The sequence below is a fragment of the Panthera tigris genome, chromosome B2, assembly GCF_018350195.1.
Source record: "Panthera tigris isolate Pti1 chromosome B2, P.tigris_Pti1_mat1.1, whole genome shotgun sequence".
Lineage (NCBI taxonomy): Eukaryota > Metazoa > Chordata > Mammalia > Carnivora > Felidae > Panthera > Panthera tigris.
In genome coordinates this window covers 74,517,087-74,540,816 of record NC_056664.1, presented here as the reverse complement: position 1 = coordinate 74,540,816, position 23,730 = coordinate 74,517,087, and the positions used below count along the sequence as shown (strand labels likewise).

Below are 23,730 nucleotides of genomic sequence, written 5' to 3'. Positions count from 1 at the left end.
ATGAATATACAAAGTGACTCCCCCACTTAGGCCTCCTACTGTTATCATTCAAGATGACTGAACTATTTCTCTTAAATTCACATCTCCCATATGTTTACTTCTCTTTACCTGCACTGCCAGGATCTTGTACTCCCTTTAATGAGGGCTTGGGGGTTGAGCCCATATACTTTGGGCTCCTCCCTATATTTATGTCAGCTTTCCTATCAGTATGTAATACATCACAGAAACAGGAATAGACAGGCTAAACTTCTATAAGAGGGGCATAATAACAAGGTTCAGTTGTACTGACATTTTTGTTTCTTCAGCATCTAAGTTTGCTTCCGAGGCCTGTTATTAAACTGTTTCTGTTTCTGATAAAGTACTCTAATTGTGACATGTCTCAGTTAACTCCCTGGGAGTGAGTTTTCTAAAGTATACCTTCTTCTCAGATATTGTAGTTAGGGTTAATTATTTATGGATTGTAGCATTCACAGTGAGAACTGTTATTTAAATGCAAGGAGTTTTTTTTTTTTTAAAGAACTCTATGATGCCAGTAAAATGTTCCCAATTAATAAAATGTTCTCCCTTAAAACAACTGATTCTAGGTAATTCAAAGAATAGGCCCAAGAAGCTTCTGGATATAAGCATAGCTAAAAAACAATTACTATAACAATCTTTCTGATAAGGTAACGTAAGAAATTATTGGATGTGTGTCTAGTTTATGGATATACAAAACCAACCCATAATCAATCCCTAATGCTGTCTTTTGTACTACCATTAGTTAGAAATGAATCAGGTAGAAACTATTGATCCTGCTTACCTGGAAAAGAAACTGGGGCACCGACATCTTTCATGGTTTTTGTGTATCACACACCCCTTTTGGCTTTGATCTGACTGCTCTTCCATTCCTGGAAACTTCAAGTAGAAATAACAATAACAACAGAATTCCAGTGCTGGAAGATCATTTATTCTGACCCTCTCCTTTCACCAAAGTAGAAACTGAAGCCCTTGAAGATTGAGTTATCCAATCTTTGAATATGAATTCAAAGAGGTTCATAAACATCCTGGCTTCTAGAACTCTCACAAAATTATATACAAGATAAATGTGACTGTTCAGTGGGCCATAACCATCTGCAGTGTAACACACGTTGGCTTGCAATTACATTAAGGTAAAATTCCCATGTATAATCTAGAGCTCCACAGGCCCACACTTCCTCCCAGTTCTACTCAGGCCTCTGCTTTCTGGGTCAAGGTTAGTTCTGTCTGGCTCCTGGGCGTGGCCGGCATCGGGACCCTGGATAGAGAGCTTCGAAGCGCCTAATGGGAAGAGAGAGGGAGTCTCAGTCGAGGTCTTCTGCAAACAGCCCCTTGGTCCATTTCCTGAGTGCTCCCATCCCTCGGTCCTACAGCCGCTGTTTTCCGCCTGAACCTCCCCATTTCGCACCTCCCGGGTATCCTTGCGGTTCCCGCTGAGGGCCCAGGGGCTACGGTACCCGCAAAGCCCCCGGGGCGGGCGGGGGGAACGTGACCTTGCTACTCGCGTGGGTCTCGGGGGTAAAAGCATTCCGTGCACAACGGAGGCACGCCCCACGCAGACACGGGCTAGGACACTTGTGATCATCAACCCAGTGGTGAGTGGGGCCCAGTGCATGTAAAGGAGCGGCTCCTGCGGCCGCCGCCCCTTGGGAGCCGCGAGAGCCTCGCTCTTCCTCCTCCTCCTCACTCGCCGGCTCGGCTGATCTCCTGCCATGACTCAGCGATTCTCGCAGGCTGCCCGGCTGGGGACACCGGCTTCTCGCGGGCTCCTCCCGCCGCGTCCACCCCCTCTCGCCACCCACGCCCGCCCCCGGCTGCGGGCTCTTTCCCAGCGGGGCCGCCGCCGCCGCCGCACTCAGCGCCGGCGTCTCAGCAGCATCGCCGCCTGCGCCGCGCGCCGCGCGCCGCCGTCCGACCCCGCCGCCCACCCGCACGCCAGCCATGGAGCCCGCAGCCCCCCGCCGCCGCCACACCCACCAGCGCGGCTACGCCTTGACGCGGGACCCCCACCTCAACAAGGTGAGTCCTCCGGCCCACCTGGCGGCCCAGTGGTCGCCTTCGGTCTGGGACCGGCCCTCCGGGGGTTTCCCCCAACGCGGCCTCACCCCTCTGTCCGCTCTCACCGGACGCGGCTCTCGTTGCGGGCGGAATGGAGGGGCCACCCAGTAGGCTGTGTGCCCAGCAGTGTGATGGGCGCGCGGTGCTGGTGCACCTCGGCATCCCTTTTTGGGACCGGAGGAGATGTAACTTGTTTACTTTTCGGCTTCTCTTCTCCAGGAGCCAAGGCGAAGAAAGTAGTATCAGGCTAAGTGCTTGAACTGTTTCTGTGAAGATAGGTTGGCTGCCAGCTCAGCCTGTATGTGCCACCTACTTACTGGTTTCACTCAGTGTGGCAATTCTTGGACGCTGCTCGGAGAGAAGTGGCCCTACTGGTCCATCCTGGACAGAAATGAGTTCCCAGAGCCTCAGATCACATTAACAAGCTAGAAGTCAAGGCCTCTTGGTTTCTGGAGCGACACGATTAGGAGGCTGGGAATGCGTGGTGGGTGGCTTCTGCCTTGGACACTTTGCATGGCCTGGTACAAAATCCCTGTCCTAGACCTGGGGCTGTGGGTAAAGCTAGTCCTATGTTTTTGAATCTGGCCTTATGGAAATTAAAAACATTTTTTTAAAGACCTCTTATGAAAACAAGAATCCACTGTAAATTACAGACCCTTTCCCAGATCTCGCTAACATTTCATTTTTCTTCACTGGTAATGTCGAGTGAACACCTAATATTTTTCTCAAATGAAAAATACCTGATTTATAATTTTGCTTATCTAGATACTAAGCAGTCACACTTTATAGCTAAATTTCTCTCTAGATTGTTTTGTGTGTGTGTGAGTGTGTGTGTGTGTGTGTGTGTGTGTAGTTGTGATTTTGACATTTCCTTATTTAGGATATGGGAAATGCCATCAGTCAACAGAGATCTGTTTAGTCATTTTGGTTGTCTTTTTAGTAGATACTCTTTTTCATTAGGAACTGGACCCCACTCTTAACCTTCTGGTCATGTTGCTGGTGATTTGTTGATCGTTATTAATGGCTTGAAGATTTGTGATTTCTTCTATTTAATAAACTATAGCTAGTGTGAGTTCTTTTTGATTTTTGTGGTGACAGGTAACTTTTAAAAAATACATGGTTGTTTAGTATTTGGGGTCATAAAGCATCATGAAATTTTAAATAGTTCCTACTTATTTTTTTCTTCAAAATGAATTTATTTGCTAGATTTTTCTTTTTATTAGTCTGCATGTTGGGGCCTATTTTCAGTAGAACAAAGGTAAAATCTGATGTTATAAAATAATTTGTTACTTTCATGTGTATCTGCTTGCTGTAATTTATGACCAAATAATGTGTTGTTACTTAAGAAGGACCACATAAGTGGTATAACCTGTTTGAATTTCCCTGAAGTCATGGGCAAGAATGAGTGTTTGGAGTGGGTAGATGGCATAGGCAATCACTGAGCAAGAGTAATTATTATGCCTTTACTTAGAATCTTTTTGGCTTCTATTTACCAATAAAGATTAACTCCTACTTAACAATAATATCACAAAGATCTTCCACCAAGTTGAAAGGTGCAGCATAATGTGTTAAGAACACATTTTTGAATTTGTGATTGAACTTTATTGTCTGCATAGTATCAAATTGGATATAAAATCTAGTTCATTGGGGCGCCTAGGTGGCTCAGTTGGTTAAGAGTCCGACCTTGGCTCAGGTCAGGATCTCACAAGTTCATGAGTTTGAGCCCCACATCAGGCTCTGTGCTGACAGCTTCCAGCTGGAGCCTGCTTCAGATTCTGTGTCTCCCTCTCTCTCTGCCACTCCCCTGGCTCATGCTCTGACTCTCTCTAGTTCAAAAATAAATAAACATTAAAAAAAAATCTAGTTCACCAACTCTGGGATGATTAATGGAATAAGCTTTACTTTTTCTTACTCAGTTCTAAGACAGTTGTGTGTTGCCTAATGGAAGTAGCAGAGTATCCTTACCATTGAAACCATGGCTGTGGGATGTTCTGATCTGCCCTGCACTGAAGACCTCTGGGCTTTAAAGTTTTCTGGTAGCTTGGGAATTCTTATTGATTTTTGTGATAACCTAGGCTAGTAGATCTTGCCCTTTAACACTCCAGCCTGTCATCTGGCTGCATGAAGACTTCTTCAGCCACATTCACACAGACCTTTATCACCGCAGCTTTTGGGTAACTGCAACGATTTTTACCGGTTTTATTTTCAGATTATAGTCTGTCCTACATGTAGATATGAGAGCAATACGTACATCAGTTAGTGTTTGCTTCATGTTCTTCTTCTGTCATCCAAGTATTTATAATAGTTCCTATAATGTTGAATATAAAATCAGTCTTGTCAGTCTTCTTCAAATTGATCTCATTAGTCGCCCAATTTAGTCTTCCACTTGAAATATGTTTGCTGGATCTCTTAATACTCTCCTTTTTGTCTATGTGTAATTTCGTACAATTAAAATGGCATTAATTGATTTAATAATCTCTGTAGGGAAGATGTTCCTAATTCTCTTAGTCCTATTATCATTAACATTTGTGTATTCAAATGTACCATGTCATGTTGTATTCACTGCATTGTATTTATTTATTTTTTTATTTTGATTGTCATAGGGCAGGATTCATACTTAGTACAGAATTTTGCCCAGTGGGCTTTAAATAAATGTCTGTTTCATAAATGAATGAACCATGTTTTTATTTCTTTTGTCTTTTAAACAGTACTCAGCTTTTAAATCAAGAAGCTTTTATTTTTATTTTTTTATAATTTATTTATTTATTAATTTACATCCAAGTTAGTTAGCATATAATGCGACAATGATTTCAGGAATAGATTCCTTAATGCCCCTTACCCATTTAGCTCATCCCCCCCTCCCACAACCTCTCCAGCAACCTTCTGTTTGTTCTCTATATTTAAGAGTCTCTTACGTTTTGTCCCCCTCCCTGTTCTTATATTATTTTTGCTTCCCTTCCCTTATGTTCATCTGTTCTGTGTCTTAAAGTCCTCACAGGAGTGAAGTCATATGATTTTTGTCTTTCTCTGACCAAATTCGTTTAGCATAATACCTCTAGTTCCATTCATGTAGTTGCAAATGGCAAGATTTCATTCTTTTTGATTGCCAAATAATACCTCATTGTATATATATACCACACCTTCTTTATCCATTCATCCATTGATGGACATTTGGGCTCTTTCCATACTTTGGCTATTGTTGATACTGCTGCTATAAACATTGGGGTGCATGTGCCCCTTCGAAACAGCATACCTGTATTCCTTGGATAAATACCTAGCAGTGCAATTGCTGGGTCATAGCGTAGTTCTATTTTTTATTTTTGGTGGAACTTCATACTGTCTTCCAGAGTGGCTGCACCAGTTTGCATTCCCACCAGCAGTGCAAAAGAGATCCTCTTTCTCCACATCCTTGCCAACATCTGTTGTTGCCGGAGTTGTTAATGTTAGCCATTCTGACAGGTGTAAGGGTATCTCATTGTGGTTTTGATTTGTATTTCCCCGATGATGAGTGATGTTGAGCATTTTTTCATGTGTCGGTTGGCCATCTGGATGTCTTCTTTGGAGAAGTGTCTATTCATGTCTTTTGCCCATTTCTTCACTGGATTATTTGTGTTTTGGGTGTTGAATTTGATAAGTTCTTTATAGATTTTAGATACTAACCCTTTATCTGATAGGTCCTTTGCAAATATCTTCTTCCATTCTTTCGGTTACCTTTTAGTTTCCTTCACTGTGCAGAAGCTTTTTATTTTGATGAGGTCCCAATAGTTCATTTTTGCTTTTGTTTCCCTTGCCTGCGGAGATGTGTTCAGTAAGAAGTTGCTGCGGCCGAGGTCAAAGAGGCTTTTGCCTGCTTTTCCTCTAGGCTTTTGATGGCTCCCTGTCTTGTGTTCAGGTCTTTCATCCATTTTGAGTTTATTTTTGTGTATGGTATAAGAAAGTGGTCCAGGTTCATTTTTCTGCATGTCGCTCTCCAGTTTTCCCAGCACCATTTGCTGAAGACACTGTCATTATTCCATTGGATATTCTTTCCTATAAAGCAAGAAGCTTTTAGAGTGGTCGTTTGAGCATTATTTTGACATTTATATCCTTTTTATTATAGTTTTTTGAAAGTAAATTTGCATTTAAGTCTAAAGCTCAGTTGCCTATACATTATACAATGTATAATGGAATATAGGAGAATAGTTGGAATTTGGTTTAAGCCTGACCATCCATGAAGTTTTAATTGCTTGCTAGATAACCTTAAAGGGGTGATTAGTCTTGGTAAACTCAAGGTTAACAGTAGATATGATCCAAATTAAAAAAATAAAACCTTGTGAAAACTTAAGAGAAATTACGATCTGTCTTCATTGGTAATAATGTATGATTCTCACTTTTTGCTTTTACTCAAATTACATCACTCCAGGTAGTATTTCATCATAGTATTTGGGAAAGTACTTCTGCCTCATGCTTCTGAGATTCAGTATCTTTCTCTACACAGCCCAAACTATTTTTGAGGTGCTTGTCTTTGTGTTATGTGCACTTTTCTAATTTAATGTTTAATGTTTATGATTTTCAAGGATGCCTTCTGGTTTTGATGAGTTGTATTTCAAATTTTTTTCTCAGGAATTTTCATGTGACTAATGTTTCATAAATAACTCTTCAAAAGTAAAATTCTACACACAAAATCACTTATTTTTCATTTCTAAATTTATTAGTTCACTTTATACCATTCCTCTAGCAATGGTAGAAAACACTAATTGCTAGTTCTGCCATAATTGTGCTTACATGGTTTCTATGTCTTTAAGATTAAATCATGTACATGACCTGTAAATCTCCAAAAGATACCACTTTTTAATATTTTAGGCATTTTAATCCAGTTTAAGATAGTGATGTATGAAAGTCAGTTTCGGTGAGCATCATTAACTTTTCTATCTAAAAAGTGAGCTTCTGGGCAAGTGCATTTGTAGATGTTTGTGTCCTGGCATGTCAAGACCTAGTTGGATGTGTTGTAGAGAAAAGAGACAAATAAGTCTCATGGTTATGAAGAAAAGATACATTGAACCTCCTCTTTTTCTTCAGTGTAAATTATACCACGACAAATCATTCAGAAATTTTTATCTATAACAGTTCTCTGAAGTTGTCTCAGCAGTATGGGAAACTGATGTATTATTTAATGTGGAATCCCACTGATACAAATGCTATTGTATTGTGGGTGGATAGCCATATGCCTCCATAGCTGATACCTTGCTGCACTTGAAACAACGGTGGTAGTGTAGGGGAGCGCAAAAACAAATACACTCAAATGAGTAGAAAGAGGAGAAAGAGGAGTTTGACCTGAGGACTTTTGAGACTGGTGATATGGAGTATAAGAATATACTGAAGAAAGTCTAAGAAGTTTTGTTTTTGTGTTATAATTTCCTTCTAGCTTTTGGGCAAGTATGAGAAATGTAATGTAATGGAATGAACATTCTAAGGCATTGTATTTAGAAAGCGAAAGCCCCAATTCTTCCATTTAGCAGCTATGAGATTTTAAGTGAGCTTTTCTTAACTAATTTCAGTTACTATCCTTATAAAATAAAGTGATAATTTCATTCATTTATTATTTTTTTATGTAGAAAATATTTGTTCAGAGCCCAGTATATACTAGATAATGTTGTGGTTGAGAGAATATTGCAACGAATAAGATTCTTGTGAGTGCACTTAGATTTCTGTTGTAATGTGATTTCTGTCTTGCCTCTTCAATCGCGTATTGAAAAGATTTGAGATAGTGAATATTAATTTTTTCTAAATTATACTTTCAAAAACAGTAGGTTTTTTTAGTACATCCTAATATTAATATAGTACTTTTGTATAGAAAGTCCGAGCTCATAGCTGGAGCAATTATAAAGAATTCTCCTTTTAGTGTACTAATCCTCTTCCCTTGAATTTTCTATGACAAGATTATGTTCCTTCTTTATTTTATAGTAAAACCAAAAACGTATCTTCTCTTTATGGGAGAGACATTTATGTTTTACCCTCAAATTCATATAACTGAGCTTGACTGACATCACATGACCTTTGCAGTCTTTCATACACTTTCACAGAATGCCAGGTATAGGTTAAAATATATATTTGTGAAGACAAAGAAAAAGGAAATCTCTTTGCTTCTCAGGACTCTGTTCAAAGCATGTGAAGGCTTGGAAGTATGAAAGAACATAGCTTGTTAGAGAAAGGTAGAGGTATGCTTTGGTCATTAAAGTTATTGGGAGAAGAGGGAGTGAATTGCAGAGACAGGAAATTTACAAGTTCCAGTGGTGTGAAACCAGCCTTTACTTGAGTCTGGCTTTGGAAATAGTCTGTTACTCTGACAAAACAAATATTTGACTATTTCCAATGGTTTTCAAAACTGACGTGACCAAATACTGTGATAGACTTAAGACTGATTGATTTGTTACTTCATTATGTTATTGAACCAACTCAACCAACTTGGACAGTATATAGATCCGGAATAAATCATGAAATACGTTACAGTTAGAACAAATTTGGAAATGTTTCCAACCTAAATGTTTAGGAAATTTTCTTAGACATGGGACCTAAATGTAAAATGTGGATGTTTGTATTCTTAAAATGATATTTAAAATATCTTATGGCTTATATGTTAATTTTTACCTGTTTTTAGCTTTATGTATACAAAGTAGTACATTTTAAAACAAAGGATTATTGTTGTCTTAAGTGAATTTAGAGAATTTAAAGCCTCAGCATTTCCCTCAGGCCTTAAAAATATATCTAAGTTAGCCATCAACTAAACTGTTAGATACTTGAGGCCTTTGAGTTTAAACAGAGGGGAGAGACAGTATGGCTTTAAGTTTCTATAGTTTGGTCCGGGTAGCTTGGGAAGTCAATATAATAATGAATAATAGTCTTGGGCACCTGGGTGGCTCAGTTGATTAAGCCTCCCATTTTGGCTTAGGTCGTGATGTCATAGCTTGTGAGTTGAAGCCCCGCGTCAGGCTCTGTGTTGACAGCTCAGAGCCTGGAGTCTGCTTTGGATTCTGTGTCTCCCTCTCTCTCTGCCCCTAACCCACTCACATTCTGTCTCTGTCTCTCTCAAAAATAAATAAACATTAAAAAAAATGAGTAATAGTCTCAAACACATGGAAATATAACTGTTAGAGCTTTATACTAATAAACCCTAGATCTAAAGCACTAAGTTTATTTTTTTTATCAGGTAATGTTGAGTAAGAATATCAGCAAAAGTATTTACATGTTCATCTGAATGTTCATAATTGCATTATCAGGATCCCTGGAGCAGTTAAATTCTAAACTACTTCATGAAGACCTGGAAATCTGGAGACTGAAGGAGTCCTGACTCCATGACAGTATTAAGGCTAGGCCCCTTAAGCTTAGAATATATTTAATACATTTGAATTATCTATTCAGAGTCTTCTAAGATATTTTAAAACTTTTTTGATTGTGACACAGTACACATATATAATACATGTATAAGCATAATGTTGTAGGCTGAATTGTGCCCTACCAAGAGTCATGTATTGATTTATCCACTGTCTCAGAATGCAGTTGCATTTGGAGTTAATACCTTTAAAGAGGTAATTAAGTTAAAATCAGGTCTTTAGGGTGGACCTTAATTCAATATGGCTAATAGCCTTATAAGAAAAGGAAAGACCATGTGAATACAAAGAGAGAAGTCAATGAGAAAAGTCTCAGAATGTAAGCAACCCTACCAGCATCTTGATCTTGGACTTAACAGCCTTCAGAACTGTGAGAAAATAAATTTCTGTTGTTTTAGTTACTTAGTCTGGTACTTTGTTATGGCAGCCTTAGCAAACTAATACATATTGTAATGGAAACAAAATGTCATAATACAATATTTTGCTGTGTTTAGTGCACACTAGTAGTACTTATCATATTTCAGTTTTTAAGAAATGTGAGTCACAACCCATAGTTTAAGAAAATTTTGCTTTATGACTTCTTTAAGTAGTGCATTCACATACCTGGGAAGTTATTAGAAAGTAACTGTCTTTTCTGTGTGTTAGTGTTGCACATATGGGGCTCTAGTTTGCCTTGGCAGTACTGGTCAAGCCCCTTGTGTTTTTCTGTCTACATGTCCAAATTGAGGTATCTTTTGAAACAATCTTGAAATGATGAGAATGTTATGGTTACTAATAGTGGCAAGTCTTGGTTAGTTGGCCAAAATATAAGTCCTTACTCAAGTGCTCAGAGCCAGGAAGAAACTGCGACTTGGTTAATGAGTATTTTTGTAAGCCTTTAAAATTTTTACTTATTCAAAATTATAGTTAATTTTTACATGTAGAGATTATAATATAATAAAGACAGAATTGAAAGGAAATATATTGGTTATATTGCAGGGTTGTTGAATGCAATGGTCAAGAAATAATTTTTGAGATGTTTTATGGTGCATCTTAGTAAGTTTATTTGAGTAGCATGGGGACAGGACCCATGGACAGAAAGAGCTGCACTATTGCTGTATGAAGCCGGTGGTTATATGCTTAGTACTCAAGGGATAGGGGATGTGCAGGAAGTACTAGATCATAAAGGTCTTCTTCGAATTTCTGCTTGTAAAACTAGTTTCACAAGATTTATCTGGTGCCTATCATTCAGTTCAATATTAACTATTGGTGAGATAGCCAGGCAGTCATGAGACCTTTTAAGAATGTAGTAACCAGCATGTATTTAATCCTTATCAGAATTATGGATGCCATAGATCAGCCTTCTGGGCTAAAGGTGAAAATTTTCTGCTTCTATCCCTCATCAGTGTCAGTAAATATAAATGAGAATAACTCCTCTATTAATAGAATTGTTTTTGGATTGTTCCACAAAGCAGAAGCAAACTATGCTATAGATAAGAGATACATTGAAAACAAAATGCTATGGAAAGACTAAAAATAAAGACGTTGGAAAATGCAACCAGCAGGAAATCAGGGTTATACCTGACATCAGACAGTGTAGAGTCTATATCAAAAAGCATTAAGTGAGACAAAAGACTCTTTATAATTCTGAAAAGTACAATTTTGAATAAAGTTAAAAAAGTAAGGAATATCTATGCATCAAATAACACAGCAGTCACCCTCATAAAAAAGACCCTACAGAACACGCAGAGAGGAATAAACACTAATACTAGCAGACTTTAACATATTTCTCTCAGTGCAGGACACACCAAAGGTAATAAACTGTTTCCATATACGAATTCCTCAAATTTCTAAAGAAATTGTTTTGCCAGATAATGAGAAAATTCACTTGAGAAATTGGGAAAATGGAAAAGAGTATTATTATAACTTCCCTTTGAGAATTAAAGCTTAATAAATAACACAGAAACATTACTGGTTTGAAAGATCCAATGATAGAAGTCAAAAAGAAGAGCTGGAAATGGTGACATACAAAGAGGTTAAGACTGACATTTCCCAATCTTCATAGGAACATGTAGGTGAGAGATTGTAATGATCTAATTAATTTTGCTTGTAGCTCTTGCCATTTTCTGGTAATATATCTCTTTTAATTTCTGTGTTTAGACCATTTACACTTAATGGAATTATTGATATGTTTGGATTTCTGTCTACTATTTTATTATTAGGTGTTTATTCCCTCTGTTTTTCATCTCTTTATTTCTCCCTTTCCTGTTTGAATATTTTATTCCATTTTATCTTTGACTTTTTGACAGTATCTTTTTATAGGCTGGTTTTGGTACTTTCTGTAAGAATTATACTATATAGGAGCATCTGCGTGGCTCAGTCAGTTAAGCGTCTGACTTCAGCTCAGGTCATGATCTCACAGTTTGTGAGTTTGAACCCCACTTCAGGCTCTGTGCTGACAGCTCGGAGCCTGGAGCCTGCTTCAGATTCTGTGTGTCTCTCTCTCTCTGACCCTCCCCCACTCACATTCTGTCTCTGTCTCTCTCTCAAGAATAAATAAACATTAAAAAAATTAAAAAAAAGAATTATACTATATATAATTTTTCAGTCTACTTGAAATGACCATTTTATCAGTTCAGTTGGAATGTTCATACCTTATCATCATTTGTCTAATTACTTTCCTTTGATTATGTTATAGTTGTTATATCCACTTACATCTCCATACATACGTTACATAAAATTTTTTAAATTGAGATATAATTGACACATAACATTAAAGTAGCTTCAGGTATACAATATAATGAGTTGATATTTGTGTATATTGTGAAATGATCACCATAATAAGTCTAGCTAACATCTGCCACCATACAGTTATAAAAAAATTTCTTCTTGTGATGAGAATTTTTAAGATTTATTCTCTTAGCAACTTTGTAAATATGCAATGCAGTATTATTAACTATACTCACCATGCTATATGTACATTCATCCCTATGACTTATTTATTTTATGACTGTATGTTTGTACTTTTTTAACACCTTCATCCATTTCCTCCACCCATCTACTTCCCACCTCTGGCAACCACCAATCTTTTTCTGTATCTATGAGCTTATTTTTTGTTTTTGTTTTTGTTTTCTTTTTAGATTCCACATATAAGTAAGATCATATACAGTGTTTGTTTTTCTCTGACTTTATTTCACTTAGCATAATGCTGTCAAGATCCATCCATGTTGTTGCAAATAGTGAGATTTCCCTCTTTTTTTTAGTATGGCCAAATTATATTTTATATATATACATATATATGTATACACACACACACACACACACCACGTTTTCTTTATTCATTCATCCGTTGATGGACTTTTAGGTTGTTTCCATATCTTGGCAATTGCAAATAATGCTGTAGTGAACATGGGGGTGCATATATCCTTTCCATGTTGTTTTTTTCTTTTCTTCAGATAAAAACCCAGAGGTAGAATTGCTAGATCATATGGTAGTTCTATTTTTAATTGTTTGAGGAAACTCCATATTGTTTTCCACAGTGGATATACCTATTTACATTCCCACCAAGAGTGTGGGAGAAAAGGTTCATCAAAAACCTCCAAAAAAGGGAAACTTTTTTTCCATATCCTCACCAATACTTGTATTTCTTGTTTTTTTGAGAGTAGCCATTCTAACAGGTGTGAAGTGATATCTTGTGGTTTTGATTTGCATTTTCCTGATGATTGCGGATACTGAGTTTCCTTTCATGTGTCTGTTGGCCATCTGTGTATCTTCTTTGGAAAAATGTCTATTCAGATCCTTTGCCCATTTTAATTGGATTGTTTGTTTTGCTACTGAATTCTTATGAAAAATATTTTTGATGTAATAATGTAATGTTTATTATTTTGATTTTAACTCTCATACATATTTCAAAGAATTTAAGAGGGAAAGGATAATCTGTTACAGTTACCCAGATGGTTGTCATTTAGGTTATCCTCAGGTATCATTTCCTTTCTATGTAAAAAATGTCCTTTAGCATTTCTTTTAGAGCAGGTTTGCTGGAGACTGCTTGTCTTTATTTCACTTTCTTTCCTGAGGGGTATTTTCACCAGTTATAGAATTTTGGGTTGACACTTCTTTACCTTCAGCACGATAAAAATGCCATTCCTCTTCCCTCTGGCCTCCCTTGTTTCTGATGAGAAACTTGTCATCCGAATTGTTACATATGTATGCAATGAGTAGGTTGGTTTTTCTCTGGCATCTTTAAAGATGTTTTCTTTTTTCTAGTTTTCAGCATTTTGAAATAATTTTTCTGGATTTAGATTTTTTTCGATTATCTTCTTGGGGTTTGTTGAGCTTCTTGAATTTGTAATTTTATATCTGGTGCCAAAATTGATAAATGTTTAGCCATTATTTCTACAAATATTTTTTCTTTCTTCTCTCCTTTTGGCATTCTGTTGATAAAAATGTTAGGTTTTTTGGTATTGTCCCACAGGTCCCTGAGGCTCTGACTTTTTCTTTTCCAGTTTTTTTTCTTTGTTTTTCAGATTGGTTGATCCATCTTCAAGTTTACTGACCCTTTTCTCTTGTATCTCCATTCTGTTCTTGAGCCCATCCTATGAATATTTTTAGTTATTATATTTTTCAGTTCTAAAATTTCCACTTGGTTCTTTATAGCTTTAATTTGTTCACCAAGACTGTTTTTTTTCCATTCATTTCAAAAGATTTTGCCCTTATGCTTTGGGGTATGGTTACAATAACTGTTTTTAAATCTTTGATAACTCCATTCTCTGCGTTGTCATTGATTTTTCTTTTTCCTTTGAAAGTTAACATTTACCTGTTTCTTCATATGCTGAGTAATTTTTGCATGTATCCTGGACTTTTGCATTGTAGGTTTTGGTTAAATCCCAAAGGGAATACAGTTCTTTTTAGTTTTTGCAGTCAGTCAAACTGGCTAGGTGAGTTCATAAGTTGGACCGTTGTGTTATGGATCGTGGTTCCAATATTCCATTTTCATAGCCACTTTGTAGTGCTATTTGGTTCTGTTCATCGTGTGTACTGCCCAAAGGTCAGTGTAGGATCCATACAGCGGTTTATACCATAGTTTAGTTCTCATATCTTTTGTGAGACTGTTCAAGATCAGGTCTCTACGTGCATAGCTCAGAGGCGAGCCCAGGAGTTCATATACAACTTTATGGGATTGTTCTCTTGGGTTCTCTTCTTTCTATGATCTCACTGATACTTTTTGTCTCCTTGAGCCCCCCTTTCCAGCCCACTAGCCGGAAAACTGGACCTTTAGTTTCCTTGCTCTGTAGTATACTTCTTCTACCTGCATTTGCATTTAGGGCCAAGTGACTGGAAGACAAAGAAAAATGCTACAGACGTTTAATCCGTGATCTTGGGACCATTGCTTCTCTGGCTAAAAAGAATGATTTTCCTGTCTTACAATTTTAGACATCTGCAGTGGTCATGCTCCTGCCCCCCACTGTGGGATTCACAGGGGGCTGGGGCTGGAGAGAATGGAAAATAAGAATGGATTTCCCTCTTCTGTAACCTTTAAGAGCCCCCTTTCCTGGTTCTTGGACCAGAAAAAGAAAGCTTTTCTTGGCATTCTTTTTGTCTGCACTCAGTTGCACTTCTAGCATTTCTGTTACTTTTTAGTCAAGGCCAGTTGATTACAGAGGGGGAAAAAAAAGCCAGGCTGTACTGAAGGGCAAAACTCCAGGAAACTCACTATTGGTTTGGTGGTACCTGGGATTCAGGTCTTCTTCCCCTGCTCCTCTGCTGCCATTTACTTTTCAGACTCTTCATATAGCTTCCTGGTGTATTCTGCACAAGGTTTATAGTTAGATTCATTGGGAGAGACAAGGTAAAGTATGCTTACACCATCTTGCACAGAACCAGAACCCTCAGATTGTTATTTTTAGGAGGTGAATGTGTGAAACTCAGTCTAACTTGGTCTTAAGTTTCAGGGGGAAACATCAGAGAATATGTTTTCCAATATATATTCACATATCTTCCTCATTTCACTGGGTACATATTTGCTACAGTAATTTTGGTAATAAAGGTCATTCTGTTGAAAATGATTTATGTAAAAATAAGAACATGACATAATTTGTAAAATTTCTCCAGTCTAAGGATTTTTAAAAATTCTTGGCCTTGTTGGTATTTGTATCCTTCTGTTTCTCTTCATGCTGTGATGGAGAAAATACTACAGAAATTACAAGGTTCACAATTCCTCTGAGGAGGTGGGTAGGGTTGTTATGCTGGTTTATATCATAGCTTTATCTTTGCACATACTTGCTCCTAGGACCTGGAGTATAGTTAGTATTCTGTAAAAGTTTGTCAAATGGGTAAATGATGGTTAATTCTTGACCTAATGTATAGTTCTGTTTTGCCTTTCAAATATGCTTATAACTTCTCCACAAGTTACATTCTACATTGTGGGTTAAATATGCTGTTGGGTATATGTTGGAGAATCTCTTTCCTTTAGTGGGTACAGGAATGACCACTATATCATTTACGACTTGGTTTTGGTACATATAACAGCAAGAACAACAACAGTAAAAACAAGTAACAGTGATTTGGTTAGGATGTAGCTTATTTTTCTTTCACACATGAAGGAAATCAGAGGTAGACAGTCTGGGCCTGTTTGGTGGGTCACAGAGTCATCAGGAACATTGCTGCCCTTCCATCTTCCAGAACCCTTCATGGTCCTGACTGACTATGGGTCTTAGATAGCATTTGCACATTCCAAGCTGGTTGCTGGAAGAAATGGGAGAAACACAAGAAGGGCCACCTTCCAGTGGAGTCCGCTAGCTCCCTTTAAGGAGCCTTCCCTACATCCCACACATCCCTTCCACTCAGATTCATTGTTCAGAAGTCATTCACAGGGCCTCTTTTATGGGGGAGTCTGGAATTTTAGTCGTTTATCTGATTCATTACCACCCAAATAATACAGGGACCTCTTACTGCGGAAGAAGGGGAGAATAGATGTTATGGTAAACAGCAGTGTCTGCCGTACCCAGAGCTGCCAGAAACATAAGGATAGAGATTTAAGAAATGTAAATAAGAAGTATGGTTATATAGGTATATATTCCTGAGATTGATATAAATGGTTCTTAATAGTTCTTAGTATTTTTAATAGCCTTACAGATTCACTGTATAACAGCAAAAATATGAAGAAGTGAAAAGTTTGTCTCCCTTTCACTTTTGTGCCCCAGCTAGCTTGTTCCCCTTTCTAAACAGTAACTGTGGTTTCTAGCACTCAATATGTTTCCATTATACACTGGAAATATTGTATGACTTCTATTTATTTATTTATTTATTTATTTATTTATTTATTTATTTATTTATTTATTTATTTGACAGTGAGCAAGGGAGGGGGGGTAGCGGTGGACAGAGTATCTAAGGTGCTGTACTGACAGCACAGAGCCAAATGCAGGGCTCAAACTCACCAACCCTGTGAGATCATCACCTGAGCTGAAGTCCGACGCTTAACTGACTGAGTCACTCAGTAACCCTTGGCTTATATATTTTTAAGGTTAATTTTCTTGTTAAATGTTACTGCTGTAGGGCATGGCTCAGATCTGCCCTTGGTGTGGCAGCTAGGAGGTGGTGTTACAAAGACAAGTGTTGCAGTTAAGAGTATCTTTGTGAATCATTCAGGGACGAGGAAGACAGATTGAGAATTTTGAGCCCAGGTTGAACCTTCTGTCATTTGCCTGGTGCTCAGCAACTACTTCTGAAGCCCTGTTTTCTCTTTCTTTAGTGAGCTAGCCTCGGGATGGAGATTCCTCGATATGGTGAATAACAAACATCATGGGTGAGCGCTGCTGACACATTTGCAGTGTTTTCATGAAATGGCATCACTAGTCAGGCAAAGAACCAGGTCTTCCCGTTACTTTACCTGCCTATCAGGGATTTGCCTGCTCTGGTTCCTGCCTGTCTTCCCCAGGGTCACCTTGCATCATTCTTCCCTTAGTTGACGTTTCCTTCCTTATACTTTCTCTGAGAAGCCAAGTTGTTCTGCGCTGGAGTTTGTGCCCCTGCCGTTTCCTGCACAGTCACCCTGAGTCTTTCACCTGGTCAGCTTCTACTCTTCCGTTTCTCCTTCAGATCTCATTTTATTTTACTTTATTTTATTTTATTTTTAATGTTTTTATTTATTTTGAGAGACAAAGTACAGATGGGAGAGAGGCAGAGAGAGAGGAAGAATCCCAAGCAGGATCTGCGCTGTCAGATCTCACGAACTATGACATCATGACCTGAGCTGAAACCAAGAGTCAGATGCTTAACCTACTGAGCCACCCAGCTACTTCCAGTTCTCATTTTAGTATCACTGCTTAGTGAGCTCTTCCCTTTTAAGCCCCTAAGTTAAGTTAGATAGTAAATTTTCCCTTTTCTTTCCCTGTACTTACCACAGTGTTATTTTATAATTATTTGTGTAGCTCTTCATGTAATATCCTGTTAAGCTCTCTAGATTGTTAGCTTCATGAGACTCTGGACCATATTTGACATAACACTGTTTCATTGGCTCTGTGCCTGCAAGCATTATAAGCATTCACTCAACAAATATTTGGTGAAAAATATTTGGTGAGTGTGATGATTACTTTTATGTGTCATTTTAGCTAGGCCCCTGGATGTCCCGACATTTGGTCAAATATTATTCTGGGTGTGTGTGTGAGGGTGTTTCTGGATGAGATTAACACTTGAATTGGTAGACTGAGTAAAGCAGACTTCCCTACCTAATGTGGTTGGGCCTCATCCAGTCAGCTGCAAGTCTGAATAGGACAAAAAGGCTGACCCTCTTGTGACAAAGAGGGAACCCCTCTTGCTTGAATACCTTCAAGCTAGGACATTGATTTTTTTCCCCTACCTTTGGATTTGAACTAAAACACTGGCTCTTCCTGGATCTTAAGCCTGCTGGCCTTCGGACTGTAACTATACTGTCAGCTCTCCTGATTTCTCAGTCCTTTGGGCTTGGGCTAGAACTACACCATTGGCTCTCCTGGGTCTCCAACTTGCCAACTTCAGATCTGGGGACTTGTCAGTCTTCATAATTGCATGAACCAATTCGTTATAATAAATTTCTTCATATATGTGGTGTTTATACACACGCCCTTTCATTCTGTTTCTCTGGAGACCCTTGAGCAATTCCGTGAACTTCACAAGTTCCCATAAAGTAACTAAGAGGAGACCAAACATTTCTGAAAATCTCAACTGTGGATCTGAAGTAAGAAAGCCATCTTGTGATGTTTCTGGGAATATCATGTTGATATGTGAGATATATCGCTTAGACACTGAAGCATAGTTCTCTGCAACAGTTCCTATCTTTTTTTTAGGTTTTTTAAAAATTCCAGTTAGCAGACATACACTGTAATATTACTTTCAGGTGTGCAATATAGTGATTCAACACTTTTATATAACAGTGTTCATCACAGCAAGTGCCCTCCTTGATCCCCATCACCTACTTCACGCATCCCCCACCTACCTCTCCTCTGGTAACCATGTGTTTGTTCTCTATAGTTAAGAGTCTGTTTTTTGGTTTGCCTCTCTCTCTCTCTCTTTACTTGTTTGTTTTGTTCCTTAAATTACACACATGAATGAAATCATACAGTATTTTTCTTTCTCTGGCTGACATATTTGACTTAGCATTTTACTCTCTAGCTCTATCCATGTTGTTGCAAATGGCAAGATTTCATTCTTTTATATGGCTGAGTAATATTCCATTTTAGACACACACACACACACACACACACACACCCCACATCTTCTTTATCCATTTATCAGTCGATGAACACTTGGGCTGTTTCCATAATTTGGCTATTGTAGATAATGCTGCTATAAACATTGGGGTACATATATCCCTTTGAATTAATATTTTTGAATTCTTTGGGTAAATATCTAGAAGTGCAATTGCTGGATTGTTGGGTAGTTCTATTTTTAACTTTGTGAAGAAGCTTCTTACCTGTTTTTCACAGTACCAATGTCTGTACCAGTTTACATTCCCAGCAATAGTGCACGAGGGTCCCTTTTTCTCCGTATTTTCACAACACCTGTTATTTCTTGTGTTGTCGATTTAAGCCGTTCTGACAGGTGTCAGGTGAGATCTCATTGTAGTTTTGATTTGCATTTCCCTGATCATAAGTGATGGTGAGCATCTTTTCATGTGTCTATTGGCCATCTGTATGTCTTTGGAAAAATGTCTATTCATATCTTCTGCCCATTTTTTAATTGGATTGAGTTTTATAAGTTGAGTGTTGAGTTTGAGTTTTATAACTCCTGTATATATTTTGGATACTAACCCTTTATCAGATATGTTATTTGGAAATATCTTCTCCCATTCCATAGGTTGCCTTTTGTTTTTTTGTTTCCTTTGCTGTCTGCAATAGTTCTTAAAATATTTTGTACCAAAGTCCCCTTTGGACATTTTTATATATAATAGGCTTTGTGTTAGGTAATGTTGCTCAACTGTAGGCTAATGTAAGTGTTCTAAGCACATTTAAGGTAGGTTAAGCTAAGTTACAATGTTTGGTAGGTTAGATGTATTAAACGCATTTTTGACTTAATGGTATTTTCAATTTATGATGGGTTTGTCAGGGTACAACCCTGTTGTAAAACTTATTGAGACCCTGATCCATCTTGACATTTTATTAGGTACTATTCAAATATGAATATCACAGTTTCTGTTCACCAGAAGCACCTAGACCTTGGGCAGGGTAAAACAGTGCTTCAGCAGAAATAATGGAGTACGAAGTTCCATGATAGAAGTACATGATGTTATGGGAGTACATTGGAGGACATCTCATAATCTGGAGAGGAGGAGGAAAGCCTTCTTGAAGATTGTCATCACAGTCTACGGCCATACCACCCTGAACGCGCCCGATCTCGTCTGATCTCGGAAGCTAAGCAGGGTCGGGCCTGGTTAGTACTTGGATGGAAGATTGTCATCATTCAGGATAGGCAAGGGACTTTACAAATTCATGTGTAATTTAATTGGTAATGTGTTGAATTGCCATCTAATTTTTATACTCTGTCGAATCTTTGATTAGCTCAAGGAATTAAGAAATCAAACAAAGGGGTGCCTGGGTGGCTCAGGTCATGATCTCATGGTTCATGAGATTGAGCCCCATATCGAGTTCTATGCTGACAGCATGGAGTCTGCTTGGGATTCTCCCTCTCTCTCTCTCTCTCTCTCTCTCTCTCTCTCTCTCTCCACCCCACCCTTACACATAGACTCTCTTTCTTTTTTTTAATTTTTTTTTATTTTTATTTTTTCAACGTTTTTTATTTATTTTTTTGGGACAGAGAGAGACAGAGCATGAACGGGGGAGGGGCAGAGAGAGAGGGAGACACAGAATCGGAAACAGGCTCCAGGCTCCGAGCCATCAGCCCAGAGCCTGACGCGGGGCTCGAACTCACAGACCGCGAGATCGTGACCTGGCTGAAGTCGGACGCTTAACCGACTGCGCCACCCAGGCGCCCCCATAGACTCTCTTTCAAAATAAATTAATAAACATTTAAAAAAAGATAAACCAAACAAAGGCACAATAGATGATTACCTTGCAATCCTGATGTTCCGGTTCACTATATGAATAATCACTACACATACTATCATAGGCATACCTGGAGGATTTTGTCTAGGTCACATATATTACACTTTTTAGAATAGTGTAAATGTGCATGTGATTACTAGGGACTCTGCTGGCAATAGTTATTACCCATTTGGTTTGGATTATTCATACACAGTTCAATCAAAGATCTGAGATCTGGCTTTTTTTTCTTTTTTTTTCTGAAATCATTTGTGTTCATTTGTAGTTTCAGTAATTTACTAAGAATTACCAGTCTGGTTACTTACCAGGTACTTTTACTGGTTTGGTGACTTTGTGAAATTTACCTTAAACATTCCTTGGGGACAACAGCACTCCATCTTGCTGAAAGAATTTTAAAATCTTTTTTTTTAATGTTTACTTACTTATTTTGAGAGAGAGAGAGAGAGAGAGAGAGAGAGAGAATGCGAATGTGTGTGTGTGTGTGTGCATGTGTGGGGAAGGGGCAGAGAGAGGGAGAGAGAAAGAATCCCAAGCAGGCTGTGTGCTGTCAGTGCAGAGCCCTGTGTGGGGCTTGATGACATCAACTGTGAGATCATGACCTGTGCCGAAATCAAGAGTCTGATGCTTAACAGACTGAGCCACCCAGGTGCCCCAAATTTTTAAATCTTACTAATAATTGTAAGAGCTATGTTTGGAAAATATAGTATTGCTACTGATGGTTACTAATTTCTCGGCCTTACAAGGAATCTGTAGGAACTGGGTTTTAAGTGAGAAATACTTAAAACTATTTAGTTAAACCTCTCATCCAATATTTTAAAAATCCATTGGCACAAATCAAAGCCACACTGATACTACCTCACACCAGTCAGAGTGGCTAAAAGGAACAAATCAGGAAACTACAGATGCTGGTGAAGATGTGGAGAAACGGGAACCCTCTTACACTGTTGGTGGGAATACAAACTGGTGCGGCCGCTCTGGAAAACAGTGTGGAGGTTCCTCAAAAAATTAAAAACAGAACTTCCCTATGACCCAGTAATAGCACTACTAGAAATTTACCCAAGGGATACAGGAGTGCTGATGCATAGGGGCACTTGTACCCCAATGTTTATAGCAGCACTTCCAATAATAGCCAATTTTTGGAAAGAGGAATGGATAAAGAAGATGTGGTTTATATATTCAATGGAATACTACTTGGCAATGAGAAAGAATGAAATCGTGCCATTTGCAGCAATGTGGATGGAACTAGAAGGTATTATGCTGAGTGAAATAAATCCATCAGAGAAGGACAGATCTCAAATGTTTTCACTCATGTGTGGAACTTGAGAAATTTAACAGAAGACCATGGGGAAAGGAAAGGGGGAAAAATAGTTTCTAACAGAGAGGGAGGGAGGCAAACCACAAAAGACTCTTAAATACATTTGAGAACAAACTGATGGTGGATTGGGGGGTGGGGGAGAGGTGAAAAATGGGTGATGGGCATTGAAGAGGGCAATTGTTGGGATGAGCGCTGGGTGTTGTATGTAAGCAATGAACCACGGGAATCTACCCCAAAAAACAAGAGCACACTTCACACACTGTATGTTAGCCAATTTGACAATAAATTATATTCATAAAAAAGTAAATGAAAATCCACTGGCTTTCTTAGGTAGAGGTGTTCTTTCTTTTTATTAATTAAGCAAATGTGTCACTTAAACTACAAAGTAGTTATACTTGCTTATATCCTAAAATTCGTAGATGAAATGAATTTTAGGTGTTATGGTTATGGTATTTTGCTGTAAATTTTAGGGTAATGAAACCAAATGTTTTTTTTAAAGAAGCTGTTGTTAATATATTATTGGTTGTAGCTAATTGATTTTATGCCTCTTAAAGCAGATGATCATGAGAGAATTTAGTTGCACAGATGAATGCATTCAAAATAATCATTTAAAAACTTGCCTTGGAAATGTGTATTCTATCTGGCTGGTGGGTTTTGAAGAAATAAGGTTGTGTACCACCAAAAAAATTCTAGAAGTCATTATCTATGTTTTCATTTAGAATTAAATAGATCAATATCAAAGAGCAGTATTTGGCACTATGGAAGATTTGGGGGAAGAAACCATTCAGTAGAATGTGTCCAGGACAAATTAGTATCACTTCTCTTTCTGTAGTTATAAAATATGCATATAAACTATGTTAATACATAGTTGAAAATATTGAAAATATTGACATATAAAGGTACAGCTCACTTTGATCTCTTTATTTCAGAATAATAAATAATAAAAACAAACCTTACAATGAATACATTTTATAATGAATTATACATAAATCGATTACTTAAAGATATTTGTGATTTAGACAGTGTTTTCCTTTTTGCCATTTTGCTTGATTACTTTGAGTCCTTATTCAGGGAAAAAAACAGGGCAAATTACTGAAGCTCAAACATTAAAGATGGTTAGTGCAGAATTCAGAATGTATCTTTTCTGTTTTTATGGTAATTGTTTCTGATAAATTACTTAGGAAAAAGTTTCTTTCTCAGTTACCATGCAAGCACAGTTTTTAATGGAAGTCTCTTGTTATGCCAGGAATTTTGTTTTCATTTCTGCTTGATGGTCTCAGTTTTCTCAAGAAGATATACATAGATCAATTAGTAGAGTCCAGAAGAATAGTTGTCCTGTGTGCTATCCTCAGCAGTGAAACAGCATACCATTCGGCTGTCTAGGGATCTAGTCCAAAAGGTTTTTTAAGGAGTAGTGAAAGTAAAAGAAGGACAGAAAATGAGAAAACCAGGGTTGAACCTT

At 38.0% G+C, this 23,730-nt stretch overlaps 1 protein-coding gene across 1 annotated transcript in view; it reads left to right on the top strand.

Moving 5' to 3' along the window:
* Positions 1-1,939: 1,939 nt before the first annotated feature.
* The window catches only part of ME1 (malic enzyme 1), a 188,262-nt gene continuing 166,471 nt past the window's right edge, over positions 1,940-23,730 (top strand). Inside the window, exon 1 of the mRNA XM_007090151.3 lies at positions 1,940-2,034. Coding sequence (XP_007090213.1) covers positions 1,957-2,034 — 78 coding nt within the window. The 5' untranslated portion in view covers positions 1,940-1,956. The remainder of the gene's footprint in view (positions 2,035-23,730) is intronic.